Raw genomic sequence first — 19,688 nt, 5'->3', positions numbered from 1 at the left:
TTTTTATGTACACGGCTGTTGAATTTAACCACCATCACTCATCTGATGCTACAAGTTCAGCTTGTCATCAACTGTCAAAGATGCCCAGCAAATAACAGACGTCTAGCAGCTTTTTTTTTTTTTTTTTGGCAAAGAAGTTGGAGTTCAAGAAGACCGTTTTCCGAAAAGTGGCTCCAAGACGGCGGAAAGGATGAGCACACCCAAAATGTGTCAAATTTGCCACTTGTAACCATATCAAGAAGACAAAAAATGTATTAACAAAGTGAAAAAAAAACTTCAACATTTTATTTAACGAGGAAAGAATGTTTGGAATTAGCTTAATACATTTTGACGTGTGCCAAAAACCTTTGTAGAAATTGGTGAGTTATTTATTCATTGTTATGCGTTCATAATCTGAATCTTGGTTAGCCTAATAGAGAGCAAACGTTTAGCATGTATACAACTTCCTGTATGTCTATTTTCATTCAATAAATGGTTTATAACAGGGGTGTCAAACCCATTTTGGTTCGGGATATTGATCCATGTGTCCGCGGTTCTCGGTCTGTTTCCAGACCTGTCAAGAGAAATCTCAGCTCTGAGACTTGTCACCCGAGTGCACCGCCATATGGCGCCACACGTGACTGCTCTGACTGAACCGCTTCCCGCACGTCCTGCACAGGTACGGCTTCTCGCCAGTGTGCGTCCTCATGTGATACAGCAGGTTGGAGTGCTGGCTAAATGTCTTGTCGCACGTCGTGCACGGGTAAGGCTTCTCGCCCGTGTGCGACCTTTCGTGCCGCAGCAGGTCGAAGCTTTGACTGAACCTCCTTCCACAGGTGTCGCAGGGATACGGCTTCTCGCCCGTGTGCGTCCGCATGTGGCGCAGCAGGTTGACGCTTCGGCTAAACGTCTTCTCACAGGTGTTGCAGGTGTGCGACTTCTCACCTGTGTGCGTGGCCATGTGAACTTGTAAATGGCTGTTCTGACTGAATCTTTTACCGCAGGTGTCACAGGTAAAGGGCTTTTCCCCTGTGTGAGTCCTTATGTGAGCTGTCAAATTACACTTTTTCAAAAAACATTTTCCACACATGTTGCAGTAGTGCAGGCTCTCAGTGGCGGCGCCTTTCCCCAAATCTGTCACCAGTGGCTTTTCAGAAGCACTGTTGTTCTGGCACGCCTCTGACAGGTAAGGGGTTTCTGCACAGCCGGTTCTGTTCAGTCTCTTCCTCGGGTTCAGCTCTGCAGTTGCAGCCGCTTCTTCCTGCTTGCTTTCTTGGTGATCCTGGTTGTCAGTTTCCGATTGTGGTTCAGAATCGCCGTCCTCATAGGAGAAAGTTATCATGAAGGTGTTCTGGCTGTTTTCTTCACGCCTACGCGTATCCTGATGATCACTTTTCATGGGCGAGCATGTCCTTTCCTCCTGGATCCTGGATAACTGCCGGTCTGCAAGAGCCTCTTCGTCGGCGCAGACTGGAAGCTGAGAATCTGAAAAGGTAGAAGGTGCTCAAAATTAGCTGAGATTAACCCTTGTGCTGTCTTAGGGGAAAAGAAAAGCATGGATTAAAAAAAAAGATAAGGAGGGGGGGTCATTTTAAAAACGCATACCCCCCTTTGGTATTGACCCCAGACAGGTACACCCGGTACACCCCACCGCAATCGAAGAGGGTCGAGTTCCTGAAAAAATTTTTTTGTACGTTTCAGGCACCCTCTATATCCCCGACTGGTAGAGGGCGCCAAACCCCCCTTTTCTTTTTTGTCCCCGTCCAGCAGAGGCCGCCATTTCTCCATTTTAGTTATACCCCCCGACCACCAGGGGTCTTGTTTTCCACCGTTCATTTCTATACCCTGCCTCTAGGGGTCACTAATACCCCATTCTCTTTTATTGCCCTCAGCCACCAGGGGCGCCACTTTTTTAGCAACCACCTTCCTCCCGCTGGTTCGTGGGGTTCGATTGACCCCAAGTTTTTTTTTTTTTTTTTTGTGTGGCCACTGAGGGGATTGGCGCTGGCTCATGGGGTGCGATTGACCCCAAGTTTTTTTTTTCTTTAGCATTCACTCTTCTCTCATGGCCCACCACCTGGGGTCTCGCTTTACCGGTTCCCTTTCACCCGCTGGCTCATGGGGTGCGATTGACCCCAAGTATTTTTTTTTTTCTGTAGCATTCACTCTTCTCTCATGGCCCACCACCGGGGGTCTCGTTTTCCGGTTCCCTTTCACCCGCTGGCTCATGGGGTGCGATTGACCCCAAGTATTTTTTTTTTTCTTTAGCATTCACTCTTCTCTCATGGCCCACCACCGGGGGTCTCGTTTTTCCGGTTCCCTTCCACCCGCTGGCTCATGGGGTGCGATTGACCCCAAGTATTTTTTTTTTTCTTTAGCATTCACTCTTCTCTCATGGCCCACCACCGGGGGTCTCGTTTTTCCGGTTCCCTTCCACCCGCTGGCTCATGGGGTGCGATTGACCCCAAGTATTTTTTTTTTTTTCTTTAGCATTCACTTTTCTACATCACCCTTGAGGCTTTTCGAAGTGTACTGTTTGTGTTTACGTTTCTTTTTTTTTTTTATGTGATCAAGAAAGGTCAAGAGAAACAAATGAACAAACCTAAATGGTTTTCTGCTGCTTTTTTTTTTTTAAAAAATAACCGGAAGCAATTTCGGCTTCCATAGTTTTCTTCTTCCGTTACTAGCTAGTTAGTTCAAACCAATTTGGTCTCCAGAGAAGATGCTCTGGTTGTTTTTGCTGTCCTGCAGTCTGTTTCTGTCCAATTCCGGACAGACAGTCAACGGTGAGTGGCTCGACCCGTTTGACATGCTAAACTACGAGGCGAGGACCAAAACAATGAAGAACTCTGAGGTTGGTCAACGTGGGATGTTCGTCAAATCCAACTTCTTTGAAACAACTTATTTTTTTGATATTCAGTTAATCTTACTTGCCCCACAGTCACAAGCCAGCAACACTGGTGCTGCTGATCCGCAGCAAAGGGAGAAGGTAAACCAGCCTGTGGCCCACTGTAACCCACATGTCATGGATCTACAGAAACAGGTTCGTGTTTGAACTTTCAAAGAGAAACTGATGGTTCCAACTCTGTACGGGGTCTCACGGACCCCGCGAGACAGCGCGAGGTGCCACTGTTTGGTTCCAAATCGGTACGGGGTCGCTGGGACCGTGCGAGACAGCGCTCGGAGCCTGTGTTTCGTTCCAACTCTGTACGGGGTCTCACGGACCCCGGGAGACAGCGCTCGGAGCCTGTGTTTCGTTCCAACTCTGTTCGGGGTCTCACGGACCGTGCGAGACATCGCGAGGTGCCACTGTTTGGTTCCAACTCTGTACGGGGTCGCTGGGACCCCGCGAGACAGCGCGCGGAGCCTGTGTTTCGTTCCAATTCTGTACGGGGTCTCACGGACCCCCGAGACAGCGCGCGGAGCCTGTGTTTCGTTCCAATTCTGTACGGGGTCTCACGGACCCCGCGAGACAGCGCGCGGAGCCACAGTTTGGTTCCAACTCTGTTCGGGGTCTCACGGACCGTACGAGACAGCGCGCGGAGCCTGTGTTTCGTTCCAACTCTGTACGGGGTCTCACGGACCCTGCGAGACAGCGCGAGGTGCCACGGTTTGGGTTCAAATCGAGATGGGGTCGCTGGGACCGTGCGAGACAGCGCGCGGAGCCTGTGTTTCGTTCCAATTCTGTACGGGGTCTCACGGACCCCGGGAGACAGCGCTCGGAGCCTGTGTTTCGTTCCAATTCTGTACGGGGTCTCACGGACTCCGCGAGACAGCGCGCGGAGCCTGTGTTTCGTTCCAATTCTGTACGGGGTCTCACGGACCCCGCGAGACAGCGCGAGGTGCCACTGTTTGGTTACAATTCTGTACGGGGTCTCACGGACCCCGCTAAACAGCGCGCGGAGCCTGTGTTTCGTTCCAATTCTGTTCGGGGTCTCACGGACCGTGCGAGACAGCGCTCGGAGCCACAGTGCGCGGAGCCTGTGTTTCGTTCCAATTCTGTACGGGGTCTCACGGACCCCACGAGACAGCGCGCGGAGCCTGTGTTTCGTTCCACTTATGTTCGGGGTCTCACGGACCGTGTTAGACAGCGCGCGGAGCCTGTGTTTCGTTCCACTTATGTTCGGGGTCTCACGGACCGTGTTAGACAGCGCGCGGAGCCTGTGTTTCGTTCCAATTCTGTACGGGGTCTCACGGACCCCGCGAGACAGCGCTCGGAGCCTGTGTTTCCTTCCAACTCTGTACGGGGTCTCACGGACCCCGGGAGACAGCGCTCTGAGCCTGTGTTTCGTTCCAACTCTGTACGGGGTCTCACGGACCCCGCGAGACAGCGCGCGGAGCCTGTGTTTCGTTCCAACTCTGTACGGGGTCTCACGGACCCCGGGAGACAGCGCTCGGAGCCTGTGTTTCGTTCCAACTCTGTACGGGGTCTCACGGACCCCGCGAGACAGCGCGCGGAGCCTGTGTTTCGTTCCATATAGGTACGGGGTCTCACGGACCCCGCGAGACAGCGCGAGGTGCCACTGTTTGGTTCCAATTCTGTACGGGGTCTCACGGACCACGCGAGACAGCGCGAGGTGCAACTGTTTGTTTCCTAATCGAGACGGGGTCGCTGGGACCGTGCGAAACAGCGCGAGGTGCCTGTGTTTCGCTCCAATTCTGTACGGGGTCTCACGGACCCCGCGAGACAGCGCGCGGAGCCTGTGTTTCGTTCCACTTCTGTTCGGGGTCTAACGGACCGTGCAAACAGCGCGCGGAGCCTGTGTTTCGTTCCAATTCTGTACGCGGTCTCACGGACCCCAGGAGACAGCGGTCGGAGCCTGTGTTTCGTTCCAACTCTGTACGGGGTCTCACGGACCCCGGGAGACAGCGCTCGGAGCCTGTGTTTCGTTCCAACTCTGTTCGGGGTCTCACGGACCGTGCGAGACATCGCGAGGTGCCACTGTTTGGTTCCAACTCTGTACGGGGTCGCTGGGACCCCGCGAGACAGCGCGCGGAGCCTGTGTTTCGTTCCAATTCTGTACGGGGTCTCACGGACCCCCGAGACAGCGCGCGGAGCCTGTGTTTCGTTCCAATTCTGTACGGGGTCTCACGGACCCCGCGAGACAGCGCGCGGAGCCACAGTTTGGTTCCAACTCTGTTCGGGGTCTCACGGACCGTACGAGACAGCGCGCGGAGCCTGTGTTTCGTTCCAACTCTGTACGGGGTCTCACGGACCCTGCGAGACAGCGCGAGGTGCCACGGTTTGGGTTCAAATCGAGATGGGGTCGCTGGGACCGTGCGAGACAGCGCGCGGAGCCTGTGTTTCGTTCCAATTCTGTACGGGGTCTCACGGACCCCGGGAGACAGCGCTCGGAGCCTGTGTTTCGTTCCAATTCTGTACGGGGTCTCACGGACTCCGCGAGACAGCGCGCGGAGCCTGTGTTTCGTTCCAATTCTGTACGGGGTCTCACGGACCCCGCGAGACAGCGCGAGGTGCCACTGTTTGGTTACAATTCTGTACGGGGTCTCACGGACCCCGCTAAACAGCGCGCGGAGCCTGTGTTTCGTTCCAATTCTGTTCGGGGTCTCACGGACCGTGCGAGACAGCGCTCGGAGCCACAGTGCGCGGAGCCTGTGTTTCGTTCCAATTCTGTACGGGGTCTCACGGACCCCACGAGACAGCGCGCGGAGCCTGTGTTTCGTTCCACTTATGTTCGGGGTCTCACGGACCGTGTTAGACAGCGCGCGGAGCCTGTGTTTCGTTCCACTTATGTTCGGGGTCTCACGGACCGTGTTAGACAGCGCGCGGAGCCTGTGTTTCGTTCCAATTCTGTACGGGGTCTCACGGACCCCGCGAGACAGCGCTCGGAGCCTGTGTTTCCTTCCAACTCTGTACGGGGTCTCACGGACCCCGGGAGACAGCGCTCTGAGCCTGTGTTTCGTTCCAACTCTGTACGGGGTCTCACGGACCCCGCGAGACAGCGCGCGGAGCCTGTGTTTCGTTCCAACTCTGTACGGGGTCTCACGGACCCCGGGAGACAGCGCTCGGAGCCTGTGTTTCGTTCCAACTCTGTACGGGGTCTCACGGACCCCGCGAGACAGCGCGCGGAGCCTGTGTTTCGTTCCATATAGGTACGGGGTCTCACGGACCCCGCGAGACAGCGCGAGGTGCCACTGTTTGGTTCCAATTCTGTACGGGGTCTCACGGACCACGCGAGACAGCGCGAGGTGCAACTGTTTGTTTCCTAATCGAGACGGGGTCGCTGGGACCGTGCGAAACAGCGCGAGGTGCCTGTGTTTCGCTCCAATTCTGTACGGGGTCTCACGGACCCCGCGAGACAGCGCGCGGAGCCTGTGTTTCGTTCCACTTCTGTTCGGGGTCTAACGGACCGTGCAAACAGCGCGCGGAGCCTGTGTTTCGTTCCAATTCTGTACGCGGTCTCACGGACCCCAGGAGACAGCGGTCGGAGCCTGTGTTTCGTTCCAACTCTGTACGGGGTCTCACGGACCCCGCGAGACAGCGCGCGGAGCCTGTGTTTCGTTCCAACTCTGTACGGGGTCTCACGGACCCCGCGAGACAGCGCGCGGAGCCTGTGTTTCGTTCCATATCTGTACGGGGTCTCACGGACCCCGCGAGACAGCGCGAGGTGCCACTGTTTGGTTCCAATTCTGTACGGGGTCTCACGGACCACGCGAGACAGCGCGAGGTGCAACTGTTTGGTTCCAAACCGAGACGGGGTCGCTGGGACCGTGCGAGACAGCGCGCGGAGCCTGTGTTTCGTTCCAATTCTGTACGGGGTCTCACGGACCCCGCGAGACAGCGCGCGGAGCCTGTGTTTCGTTCCACTTCTGTTCGGGGTCTAACGGACCGTGCAAACAGCGCGCGGAGCCTGTGTTTCGTTCCAATTCTGTACGGGGTCTCACGGACCCCGGGAGACAGCGCTCGGAGCCTGTGTTTCGTTCCAACTCTGTACGGGGTCTCACGGACCCCACGAGACAGCGCGCGGAGCCTGTGTTTCGTTCCAACTCTGTACGGGGTCTCACGGACCCCGCGAGACAGCGCTCGGAGCCACAGTTTGGTTCCAATTCTGTTCGGGGTCTCACGGACTGTGCAAGACAGCGCGCGGAGCCTGTGTTTCCTTCCAATTCTGTACGGGGTCTCACGGACCCCGGGAGACAGCGCTCGGAGCCTGTGTTTCGTTCCAACTCTGTACGGGGTCTCACGGACCCCGCGAGACAGCGCGCGGAGCCTGTGTTTCGTTCCAACTCTCTACGGGGTCTCACGGACCCAGCGAGACAGCGCGAGGTGCCACTGTTTGGTTCCAATTCTGTACGGGGTCTCACGGACCACGCGAGACAGCGCGAGGTGCCACTGTTTGTTCCAAATCGAGACGGGGTCGCTGGGACCATGCGAGACAGCGCGAGGTGCCTGTGTTTCGCTCCAATTCTGTACGGGGTCTCACGGACCCCGCGAGACAGCACGCGGAGCCTGTGTTTCGTTCCACTTCTGTTCGGGGTTTAACGGACCGTGCAAACAGCGCGCGGAGCCTGTGTTTCGTTCCAATTCTGTACGGGGTTTCACGGACCCCGCGAGACAGCGCGCGGAGCCTGTGTTTCGTTCCAATTCTGTTCGGGGTCTAACGGACCCCGCGAGACAGCGCGCGGACCCACTGTTTGGTTCCAGTCGGCGTTGGGTCTCACGGACCCCGCGAGACAGTGCGCGGAGCTACTGTTTAGTTTTAGTTAGTGTTGGGGTCGAACGGACCTACAAGAGAGCGTGTGGAACTATTTTTTTTTTTTTTAGTATACATTTTTAGCAGATTTTCACTGAGACTCTTTTTGTGAGAGATTAGGGTCCAAAGCTTCCTCTGATGGTCTGAGTCTCAGAACTCAGGTCAGTGTCCCTAAACTTGGGTCGGAGCCTCTTTGTAAGCCCCCTTGTATCTAAAGCTACAACTAATTTTGTTTCTTTTGGTATTTGGTAAGTAAATACCATCGACTTCTGCTGACTTTTCCAACACACTCTTGTTTTGTTTTTGTTTTTCTTTTTGAGTAGAGCTGCATGAAGGTTCTTTGGACCGTTTCATTTCCACCCCACTCTGTTGGTGCTACGGCGAGCGGGAGGTCTGGGTCATCAAAGTAACGTCACAGCAGACAGCTCTGGCTGCCATTCCTTGTATATGGTAATCACTTCATTTAACCTGTGTATATGCTGACCAAAATCATGTAACCTTTGTGTGTGGTAATCACTTTATCTAACGTGTATATACTGACCATTATACGATTAAAAATGTACACACCAATGTATTTTTTTTTTTAATTTTTCAATCTTTAAAAACCGAGATTGTTGTGTGATGTATCCAATAATTAGAAAAATATCTCTTCAAATAGTCATGTTGGGACAAAACCCATGAGCAAAAAAGAAAGCGAATATGCAATGTTGAGGTTCCAGTTTGACTTTTATTCGAACAAGGCAAAAAAAAAAACTGTACAGTAGGCATCAGGGAACAAGCTCTATTGAGTTATCATGGAACTGGCATCTATACAACATGAGCAGTTAGCCATTTTGTTCAACATCCTACATCCTACTCCGTTTTTGGGAGCTCTCCCTGACCCGGACGATGCGCTCCGCTCTGCGAGACCTCTGAGTGGCAACGAGCCTCGGTAAGTCCTGTCTCTGCGGCGATACTCCCCTGACGACTGGGAAGTCGGTCGAAGGACGGCAATCTCCTCCAGATTGATTCGAAGCCCTCGGAGCAGAGTGTCGCCATCGCCGGACGAAGCTGCTTTTCGTTTCCCACGGACGAGACGGACCCTCGACGGGTCGGCGTGTCGACATCGTGGGCTCGGGCCGCCAGAGCAGAGCCGGGCTCCGATTGCTGGAGATCCCCTCGCGTGGGTTTCGGGGCTCCAGCCGTGGCGTCGCCTTCGTGCGCCTCCGAGCCTCGCTTCAGCATCCAAGGGTGGGCCAGTATGTCTTTCAGCATCGGTCTCTCTTCGGGCGTCCTGCTCAAACACCATTTTATCAGGGCCACGCAGTCCTCAGAGAGGTCTTTTTCGAATCTAAGCTCGCCCAGTAGGAGCTCCCTGTCGTTTCCAAATGGTATGTCCCCGTGCACCATGTCGTACAAAAGAATCCCCAACGACCAAACCTCAGATGGAAGAGCTTTGTAGCATCCTTGTGTGAGCCGTTCGGGGGGCCCATATGCCGCAGTCCCGTGGAACATGTCGTACACTTTGTCGGGTTCAAGAAATTCGGCGGAGCCAAAGTCGATGAGTTTCAGCTCGAGCGTCGTCAGGTCCACCAGCAGGTTTTCGTCTTTTACGTCCATGTGCACAACACCGCGGCTGTGACAGTGGAGCAAGGCCTGGATGACCTGACCTAAAAATTCTCTGGCCGTGTCCTCGCGCAGACGCTTACTGATCGTGATGTATTCGTACAGATCTTGCGTGTTCTCTGGCTTCTCCGTGACTATCACCCAATTATACAGGGTCTTGTAAAAGTCCAGCATGCGGATGATCCCAGGAAACGGAGGGTCTTTGGAGACCATTTCCAAGGCGACAGCTTCGAATGGCTTACTGGTCCCATCAACCTCGCAGCATCTCGTACGCGAGAGCGGGATAATCTTCAGGGCCACGGAAATCCCGTCGCTTCGCCTCTTTCCCAGAAACACTTTGCCGAAGCCCCCCTTGCCCAGGCAAAAGCTGGTCTTCCAGTACTTTTCCATGGCAGAAGGATTGATTTTTCTTTTTCTCTCTCTCGAACTGTCGCGCTCTTCACGGAGCAACTTCCCTCCAGTCTTTGTTAAACTCGCGTAAGGTTACTATGACCTCTCTTGGTTTGCACGGAACAAGTTTTAAAGGGCCTGTGATCCAAATCTTCTGGTCTAGTTTCCGTTTCCGGTCCGCCGCACTCCCGTCAGACTTCAGCGAGGCAGAGTCAGACAGAGAGGGAGAAGGAGGACACTGGAAGAAAAAGAGGAAACGTTAGAAGGTGGGGCCTTCATTCTGAAGGAGGAGGAGGCTGATTGTAAGCCCCCCCCACACCCGCTGCAGGGAGAGAGGGAGGGGCAAAGAGGACAGTGAGGTCCAACCACAGAGATTAAGACTCAGTGCAGCGTGGCAGATTTCTACCAAGGGCCCGTGCAAAGCCAGTTGTCACGCTGCAAAGAGCAACACAGAGGAGGGCAATCTTTCCTTTGCATACTCCCCTCATTTTCCACTTTGCAGAATCTCACAAGGCTTCGTGTTGCTGAACCTGGATCGCACAGCTTAGAGCTCAGGACCACGTAAGTGAGTTCATACTTTAAATCCTAATTGATCAACGGTTGGCTTTTCTCTTTTTTTTTTTCTTTTACAAAACAGTCGCCCTTTTCGAGCACAGCTTATCGTACCTCGAAGAGTCTAAAGCTGCCTTTGTCCGGGGTGAATGAGGGTCACTACTCCAGAGGCGTCTCTGTGTAACATTTCCAGCATGTGTCTCCAGTTGTAGTAGAACGCGGGCTTGTAGCTTCCCACGGAACCTTGAAAGTTGACAAGGAACCCTTGGTAGTCTCTCACCGATACCTCAGGCAGGCCCACGTCTGGTGCGAACTTCACGTTGAAGTAGTACACGGGGTCCGTGCGGGGGGTTTCGAGCCGGAGGCCCTGCGAACCGCACATCTGCGCGACCGCGGCGGACTGATTAAACAGCAGGCACAGGACGCAGCAGGAAGGCTGCGGCACGATGTTCGGCTCGCCGTCGCCCGAGCGCTGCACCTTATCTCGTTCCAGAACATATTGCTTGTAAGCCTCTGGGGACATCAGAGTCGTCAAGGGGCCCGTCCGCACGTTGACCAGCATTCCTTTGCAGGAGTTGCGATTAGCGCACCTAGGGAGCCCTCTGTCATTCAGCATCTCCGTGAGCAGGGCCCTGTCGTACGTGTTACGGGCCAGGGCTCGTCCCGGCACCGCGCGCTCCGCGAAAGATGCCATGAGCGGTTTCGGGTTCCTGGCCAGCAGCTCCAACACGGCCAGCACGGGGGTGCAGCGTGGGCACATGGGATTGGGGTCGCCGTTTGCCTCGCACGAGCATCTGCCCGGCCGAGGCTCGCACTCCGGGAAGAGGACGGCGAGGTCGGCAGACGACAGGTGTCTTCTCTCTGCCGCACGCTCCAAGACGCGAGCCTTGATCAGCTCCCTGCCGTCTGAGACTTTGCCCTCGTCCAAACATGGGGCGTCCGAGGGAGGCTCCGCAGCCCGTCGACCCGGATCCGCCGCTTCGCACCAGAGGGAGCGACGCGCGGATGGCTTCCCGCGAGGCACGGGTTTTGAGCACAGCGAGCAGGAGACGCCCTTCTCTCGGACCCCGTCCGAACAGCCCGGGCACATCCAGAGGCAACATGGTTTCTCGACGAGTCCTGCAAAACAGGCGCACGTGGAACAGATGAACCCGCGGAGGGACGGGCAGCTGCTGAAGTGAGGCTCCGTCAGGTACCAGTGTGGGTCATTCACGAAACAGGTCTCGCACACCCTGGCTTCGCAAGGACATCGGAGCTTGACGCCGGCTCTGCTCCTTTGCTTGCTGCCTTTGACCAAGGTCACCAGACACGACAGGCACTTTGCGCACCCCGACCGCTTGTCGACCCTCGCTCTGCCGACCTTGGACGCTCCGCCGACGTAGCTGATCGTGGAAACTCTCCTGTATAGATTCGTAGACTTGAGAGCGGCCTCCACTGAGGCCTTCTGACGCTTTCTTTTACACTCCATCAACAGTTCGACGGGTACCCTCCCTGCAAAGGCGTCGTGAGGGCCCTCTCGAGGAGCTTCCCCCTCTCCTCGCGACATCGTCGACATAACACCCGTGGCCCCCTCCGCCGTCCGAGGAAGCTCAGTCCACGATGGAAGCGAAGCGGGAGCTGTGCTGCTCCCTGTACAGGGCCTTGGCGCTAGACCCCGTGCCAGTGATCGGCGGCGTGCTGTACGCCCCCGGAACTGAAGGCGTGAGCCTGAGGTCTCTCGGAGAGGGCACGACCAACTGCTCCCACCACAGGTTCAACTTTAGGCATGCAGTGGACGCGTTGCTGCGACATGGCACGAAAGAAGGGCCCTGCACTTGCGCGCAACGGCTTAGCGCGTCCGCGGAACAGCGCTACAGAGGGGGGGACGGCGCAGATGTTCCGAACCCCGAACGCCGCCGACGGGGCGCCACCAAACCGGGCGGGCAGGGCTCCTCCCGCGAAATCGCCAGAGCCCAGTCAGAAGTCCTGTGGGCGTACGAAATGGAGCCGGTGGCAGCGGCGTACAGGTGGCTGATGTGCAACCGGAGCGCGAGATACCCCAAATGCTGCGACTCTGTGTTGGTCTACCAGGTAGACCGTTCCAGGACCCTGCCTCCGGGACTGTACGTGTACAAATCACGCCCATCCCACTTCGGATGCACCGCAGAGAGACCCCTCTGTGTGGTGGACCAGTTTAATTTTCGTGTCCAGAGACGGGGACCGGCTTCGTTGGAGGAAGAGCAGCATTGCTTCGAGAGCGCGCTGCCCAAGGAGATAACCCTGGAGCTCTTCCCGGGCCGCGACAACTTCAGCGCCCTGTACGTGATAGGGCGCGCCATCACGGCACCCACGCCCGAATACGGAAACAGGCTTTTCGGAGAAGCCCTGGCGCTCGACCTGGTGTCTCCGGAGTCATGCGAGAAAGCCGTCGCCTGCAAGCACCACCTGATCGGCATGAGAACGGAGCAAGCCTGCGTGATAGACCTCCGCTGGAACTCATTCGACGTGATGAGCGCTTGCATGAAGGCGGTTCCGAAGATCAGGGGAATGCAGGCGGTGGTCTGGTCCAACCACGTGCCCGACCCTGTGAAGATCGAGTCCGATGTGCTGGCCTGGCTCTTCGGGTACGTCACCGTGCTGCCCGCGGCCGTCCGCAGCGTAGACTACAAAAACGAGACTCTCGGCGTGCGCTACATCATCGTAGACGTGGATGGTTTTTCGGGGACTCTGCCCGAGCCACCCGAGGGTGAAGCCTCCTGCTTCGCGCACACGTACTTCGAGGGAGATGTCGGGCTCGCCGCGGCGGCCATCGGTGAGCTCCCCGAGGCCTCGAGCAGGATGGGCTCCCCGCGGGCAGGATCTCCCGCTTTCTGGTACGAGCTGCCTGCATCCCTGGGCGCCCTGAAGCCCACGCCTTTCAGCAGCGGCTCCAGGTCTCGCCGTGTGTGTGAGCCGCAAGGCTTTCGGGACCAGTTCAGGACCTGGGCTCTCGGGAAGACGGACGGGGCTTGCTGCCTCGCCATAGCCGTGCAACACACCCTGTACTACCACGCGAGAGACAGAGAGTACAGACTGATGGTAACGCACACAGTGTTGGACGGCGACACCTCGCTGAACATTTACAAACTGTGACGCCGAGTCAAGATGACAGGGGGGCGCTCGTGATGCTTACATGGCGGGCGTCACGTGAGGGATATTAACAGACTTTTCAGACTTTTCTTCGAAGCGCGAAGCGATCCAGTGAAAAGGACGAGGCAAAGTTATAAAAACGCAGTGAAAAAAAAAAACTAACCGCGTCTGTGACAAATCATAATCATTATCATCATCATCATCATCATCTGAGTCCTTTCCTCTGTCTCTCACCCCTGCCCAACCATTCCTCTGTGTTATGTTTTTTTTGTCAGTTGCGCAGCTGAGCCCATGGATCCAAAGGACGGCGTCTCCAAGTGGCTGGTGGCAGCCGCAGCACTGCACGCAGGTGCTCTGGAACTCCACGTCGACCGAGACTGCTTCGACTGCGTCGAAGAGGCCATCTGTTACCTCTGCAATCGGGCTACGTGGGAGATTCCACCGGGGGAGCGGGACCGCCTCGCAGCAGAGCGCAGAGATTACTTCTACCACCCGCAAGACCTAAGGGGCTCGATCGGACTAAGTTCGTTTTTCGTCTCAGGCCAGTGCAAATATTGTCAGCTGTGCAGAGGGGTGAAAATACGTTTCGAACCATCGTTGTGTCGCCACGTGCTGGAGGTGGAAGATCGCTGCGATAACCGCGCACCGCAAGAAGTGGGGCTGAACCTGCGGCGGTTGGAACACTTGGCCACCCTCCACACTCCGTACTTCGTAATGCTCTTCGTCAGCCTGGCCAAAAGGAGGCGCTACACGTTTTACAGATCCCCCGGCGAGTTGAGGGACGTCGCCAGGCACCTACTTCTAGCGCTAGGTCCCGACGCATCCCGGCGCTCGGCTCACGACCCAGAAGAGGAGCTTCACCTTCATGCCAGCATCCTCAAGCTCTGGTGGAGATATCAGGACAAGCAGAGCACCAGGCTAGGCGTTTCGATTCCCTACTACTTCAACCTGGGCTCGGAGCTGGAGAGCTGGTCGTGGACCCCGTCGACCGACCGCTTCGAGCTGAGGATGCCCGAACCCCTCTACGGCTTCGTGAGGAACCATTGCCTGTTTCACGAGCTGAGGGCCGCGCCCGGACCCGAAATGACGAGCCAAAGGACACAGAGTAAGCCGCTGGTGAGGGTGCGCGAGGTGCGCACCTCGCTCCACGGGGACGTCTCCGTCGTCCTGAGTGTGTTGGTTTCCAACAAACACCTGGAGCAAACCTTGCACGAAGCCGCGAGGGCTTACGAGAACCAATGCAGAGCGAGGCGGATGGTCAGGCTGAAAGACGAAGGACAGGTCTTTTCGCCGGGGGTCGGGCAGCACTACCCGCAGCTCGATTGCATCGCGCTGGAGCAAGCGGGAGGAGCGCCGTCGACTGTCATGCACGTGGTGACAACGTCGGGGGCCGGGTGGCTGCCGCTCCACAGCTGGCTGAGGGAGACCCGAGGAAAGCAGGTCCGCGACGTCGTGGTCCGCAGAGCGCTGGTCTGCGTGTTGGACTCCCTGAGAGACCTCCGCTCCACCGATCGCCATCCTTGCAGAGTTCTGTACCAGAACGCAAAGGATGACGACTCTCACAGCCGCACCTCCAAGCTCTCATGCGCCTTCGTCATCCACCGACACACAGGGGAGACAATGTCGCTGCTCCCCTTAGTTTCCATGCCCGGGCTTTACAGGGCCTCTGCGCTGACCGACGACGAAGACAGTTTTCGTGCCGCGTGCTCCAACTTGGCGCTGAGCGTGCTGCGCGCCGGAGCGCTCCCGGACGATGGCTCGACAACGGAGGCCGCCATCTCTGAGTTTTGCAGGACGGGCATGGCGGACGCTCACCTCTGGTCCACGGTGCTGGATTGCCTCGGGAGACCGCCGCGGTCCGAAGAGACGGGGCGCTGGCCGCGGGCCACGTGGCTGGGGCCCGGGTCCAGGGATCGCAGCTCTTTGAGAGAGCGGTTCGACTGGTTGACGCGGTGCGACGGGGCCGCAGCGGCGCCCGGGCTCGCCTGCATGATAGAGGTCCTGAAGGAGGACGACTTGTCCTCGCTGGGGCCAGCGAGGAGGACACTGGAGCGCTGTAAGACCCTGGCGGAAATTCTGTCTTGCCAGGCTTCGGGGCGCGCCCGTGCCACCAGTCCAGCCCGAACCAAGACCGGCAGGAGGAAGCGCAAGAGTAACACGCTGAGCAATCCGCACGTCACAAAAAGCATGACGATGGATCCCTGTCAGCCGCTTTTTCCAGAGGCATCCCAGTCCGCGAGCCAGCGGACGCTGGAAGAATGCTGCGGCCTGGAGCACATTATGAAGATGAGCAGCGATCTGACAAGGGAACTGGCTCTCTCTCGCGGGTCGTCGAGCGAACCTTCGAGCAAGCCGCGGACCGTGACCTACCTAGACGCGGACGTGAACCCTGTGAACGAGGGCCTCCTCTCTGCGGAATGGGAGAGATTGACAGACTGTGACAGAGGCTGCCACAGTTCGCCCAGTGCCAAGGTCGAAAAGCGGGACGCCCTCGCCGAGCTGCAGGACTTCGGACTTTGCGACGAGGACGAGGCGAGCTCCCTTCGCTCGACCGGCTCCCTCCACACGGCAGGCTCCCTCCACACGGCAGGCTCCCTGGACTGCATTGTGACAGACAACACTACGAATCTCTTCTTCGCCAGAACTGACATCGACAATTTCCAGAGCAGCGACATGGTGTACAGAGTCTTACAAGAGTCCTTTTACCCCGAGCAGAGCACGAGTGCGGACACGACTCTAACCCTTCTTCGCCTAAAATCGGAGGACCCCTTGCCAGAGACGACCCGGTGCGACGGAGAAGAGGCGCTCGTCGCTTCGGGAGGACTCAACCCCTCGGGAAGCGCAGATAGGCAGTCGCTTCAGGGCCCCATCCGAATGGAGGACAGTCGCGGCGAGGAGGACAGTCTCAGCTCGGCCAAACGCGAGCGGGTGCATAAGGCTAATTGCATGAGATGGAGGTCCAGAGGGCTCTCGCGGCGGGAGAGGCAACTGTCCGACTGCGCCCGCTTTCACCCCGTCACTTACCTGGTTTCGAGGGACATAACCGATTTGATCAGCAACCTCACCGTGAAACGTCACTCAGAGGAGGACTGCGTCAGCAGGCCGTGCCACGGACTCAACAAGCCGGAGCGATGGGACGCGTGGGGCCAGGGCGCAAAGGACAAGCAAATGCAGCGGGGGCCAGCTGTGTTGGACCTGGTACGCGGATCAATCACTTGCCAAAGGTTCCTGTGGAGGATGGGCAGAGAGTACTCGCACAGGGACGGGGATATGACGAGACGGGGGCACGCCCGGTGCACGAAGCTCTCATGGCCCACAGGGTTTGCCTACGTGCCGGCGGTGGAGCGCACCGTGCTCAACTGCGAGCTCTCGGAGCAGTGGTACTTCACCGTGGACCTCTCTGCTCCGCCGGACCGGGGTTTCAGGCTCACGGAGATTCTCGTGGACAGTTTGCCGAGCTTGTGCAAGGAGGACACGCCACATCTCCTTCGAGTGCTCGGGAAAAAGACCAACTACCTGGGTGCCGTGTGCACCGTCCAGGACGTCCAGGGCTTGATCATACACAGGATTCACATGGCCTACGAGTCTCTGGTGAATCTGCTGGACATGCACACGCGCCTGCAAGTCCACTCCTTTGCTGCACGCACCTTCGCCCTACACTGCGTGACCAAAGACACGGAGGAAATGGCGCTCGGGGTGTTTGTGGGCGAGAGCCCCGGGTCTGTGAACCTCGGGTGCTCCAAGGGGTCGCTCGTGTCGTGGTTCTACGACGACAAGGTACTGCTGGCCTACCACGTGCTACAGTGCCTCCTCAGAGTTCAGATCCTTTCCCTGAGGGTTCTCGGCTTCACCATGAAGCGCATACAGCCGGCTCGCATTTGGAGGGTCAAGACGGGATTTAGGGTCGACCTGCTGGCGTGCCTTGTCGACACGCTGTACGTCTGGGACGGGAACGGGCCCGCATGGGGTGCTTTGGAAGGTCTGGCCGCCGTGTGGGAAACCCTCTCCCAGCTAAACCTGCGACAATACGTGCCCGACGCGGCAGCTGACAAGCTGAAGCGGGCGTACATCGCCGTTTTCGGAGCGTGCCCGCACTCAGCCTACGGCTCTCCGATGTGCTCAAAGGGCGGCCGCAGTAAGGAGCGCAGCTGCGTGTCGTGGCTCCAGGCCGGGGATATGAGAAACTACTTCAGAGAGTGGACTTTGCCCGAGGACGAGGAGCTCATCCACCAAGTGTACGGGCTGTGCGGCTTTTCCGAAAGAGCCACGGGACCGCGAAGCCCGCTGGAGGACGTGCTGGGTAGAGACGGACGATACGAAATGCTTTCTCTGCCCACGGAACAAGGCTTCGAGGTGCAACCCTACGGCCCGTTTGTCGTACGGATACAAAATCAAGTCATCAAGTGGAATCGGGTGATTGTGGTCGAGCCCGCTGTCGCCGGGCCTGTGACCCTCGCTCAGCTCAACCCGTTGGAGAGGTACGACCTGGTCACCAGAGCGCTCGCCGCCGCCTTTGCCAATCAGAACGAAGAACTCGACGGGGAAGGAGTGGCTGGAGACGGGTGGACCTCGAGAGGGTCTGAGCACACGCACGGTGACGGGGCGGGGGAAAGCTCTCTAGGGCTCCCTCAGCGGGAAGAGGACACTCAAAGCAGCATGTACTATTAGGTTTCATCCACTTCAATTTGCTTCAATTTGTAGCGCACGCACCGTCTCTCACTCGGCAACGGGGCAGTGTACCGAATGTTCCTTCTGACTGTGTAGTGACCCGTGTCGCTTCTACCGAGAGCAGTCGCCATGTACCATTTTTGCAGTTTACTTTATCTCGCATGAAGCAAAGAAACTCACCCTCTGACTGCATTGCGGTTGTGTTCATGTACTTGTGTTCATGTACAGTATTTCCAGTGTATTCCTTTTTCACAAAATAAAGAATTCAGTCGTGCACCACAGAATTTGGTATGTCTTTGATTTTTATTTCCATCACCTCATCGAAACAACAAGGAAAAATAAAAAAAAAACATCTGACAGAAAACAGCATAGCTCAGCATCGTAACACTTTGGGTTTCAAGGGCTCGTAATGGTTTCGGGTCCACACGATGTGAGCGCAAGCCCTATCGTAGATCGGGTACGACGTCTCCGTGAGGAGTCCCAAGCGTTTGCCGTGAGCTTCTAGCATGTATTTTACCTCCTGTACACTGAGCCACCTCTTCTCCTCAGACAAGAGTCGCTTCAGCTCAGAGACGTTTTTGGGTCCGTTGACTGTCAGGTACGTCTCTCTGACGTCTGCCCTTTCCGCGTTGAGAAACACAAACTCGGCCGTCCTCGTCACCAGGGACGCGCGGGTTTCCCCTCTGGCCGTGTCATTGAACAGGAGCTGGGCTACGCTGTGGAATCCGCAGTAACCGTCCGAAGGAACCTCGATCACATCGAGGTCGTGTAGCCTCGCGTAGGCGCGGAGCGAGCCCGCTCTGTGATTCGGTCCACTCTCGAACAGAAGTTCGATTGGAGTCGTGTGCGGCGGCAGGCCCCTCAGCTGCCACGATGATCCGTCGCATTCCAGAAAGCCCTGCACCCACGAGTTCCCGTGATGGCTGTTGCAAATGTGAAAGAAGGTCCCCTGCGAGCAGACCGTGACGTTGCGCCCGAACAAACCTGCCGCTATGGAGACGACGGGCAGAAACTGTTCCGGCGCTGCGTACAAGTCGCCGCACAGGGCCTTTATGTCTTTGCAGGGCCCTAGGCCTGAGGTAGAATTTCTATCGATGATTTTCGAGGCCAAGTGTACAACAACCGCAAGGGCTTCCACCGTCAGGGCAGCCGAGTCCGACTCTCGGCGTCCGTACGCGCCGACGAACATCAGCCAGAGCGCTTCCGCCAGGGTTTTGCACGGGCGCGACGCCGAGCTGCATACGGCAGGTTCTGAGCTCGGCACGGCGTCCCTGCGCGTCTTGGCGAAAGTCGTATTCCACACGTTCGTCAGGCAAGGCTTTCTCAGACTCGGAACCGAGCTCACCCCAACAAAGCCCGGCCATTCGTTCGCGTCCGCGGTTTCGCTGGGAAAAACCTTTTGGTGCGCAAAGCCGAGACTATCTGGAGAGTCCACCACCAGCAGCGTTTCCAGCGTCGACCGAGGGCAGTCACGCTGCGCGAGTGCCGCGCTCGGAACGTCTTGATCTCCGGAGGCGACCGGGGGGTCTCGAGGGGCGCTCTCAGAGCAGGTCGCTACTCGTTCCGTCCCGTCTGCAGTGCCTGGATGGCGAGCGGTCGAATCGACGTACTGGTTCCCTGGTTCCACCTCGTTTTCCCAGCAATCTGGGTCGCTCTGAACAGACATGCTCT

The 19,688-nt window shown here is 57.1% G+C and overlaps 3 protein-coding genes across 5 annotated transcripts in view; 2 read left to right on the top strand and 1 right to left on the bottom strand.

Moving 5' to 3' along the window:
- Positions 1 to 263: 263 nt before the first annotated feature.
- The window catches only part of LOC105356170 (uncharacterized), a 185,780-nt gene continuing 166,355 nt past the window's right edge, over positions 264 to 19,688 (bottom strand). For both annotated transcript variants that reach the window (XM_078934750.1, XM_078934751.1), the window contains one exon: positions 264 to 1,464. In XM_078934750.1, the coding sequence (XP_078790876.1) occupies positions 569 to 1,464 (896 nt within the window). In that variant the 3' untranslated portion in view covers positions 264 to 568. The remainder of the gene's footprint in view (positions 1,465 to 19,688) is intronic.
- The window catches only part of LOC144986755 (uncharacterized), a 33,523-nt gene continuing 16,423 nt past the window's right edge, over positions 2,589 to 19,688 (top strand). The window contains exons 1-2 of one of the 2 annotated variants that reach the window (XM_078934744.1): positions 2,589 to 2,833; positions 2,921 to 3,022. In XM_078934744.1, the coding sequence (XP_078790870.1) occupies positions 2,702 to 2,833; positions 2,921 to 3,022 (234 nt within the window). In that variant the 5' untranslated portion in view covers positions 2,589 to 2,701. Of the gene's footprint in view, positions 3,023 to 19,688 lie in introns of both variants that reach the window. The other variant, XM_078934743.1, reaches the window with a different exon arrangement.
- Positions 8,016 to 18,301, top strand: LOC144986753 (uncharacterized). Its single transcript, XM_078934736.1, has 2 exons — positions 8,016 to 8,144; positions 13,625 to 18,301. The coding sequence occupies exon 2, from the start codon at positions 13,641 to 13,643 to the stop codon at positions 18,015 to 18,017; it is 4,377 nt and encodes a 1,458-aa protein (XP_078790862.1). The 5' UTR covers positions 8,016 to 8,144; positions 13,625 to 13,640; the 3' UTR covers positions 18,018 to 18,301.

This window comes from Oryzias latipes, chromosome 17, assembly GCF_053564925.1.
Source record: "Oryzias latipes strain Hd-rR chromosome 17, Olatipes_Hd-rR_3.1".
NCBI classification, from domain to species: Eukaryota; Metazoa; Chordata; class Actinopteri; order Beloniformes; family Adrianichthyidae; genus Oryzias; species Oryzias latipes.
This window is presented reverse-complemented; position numbering and strand designations above follow the sequence as displayed.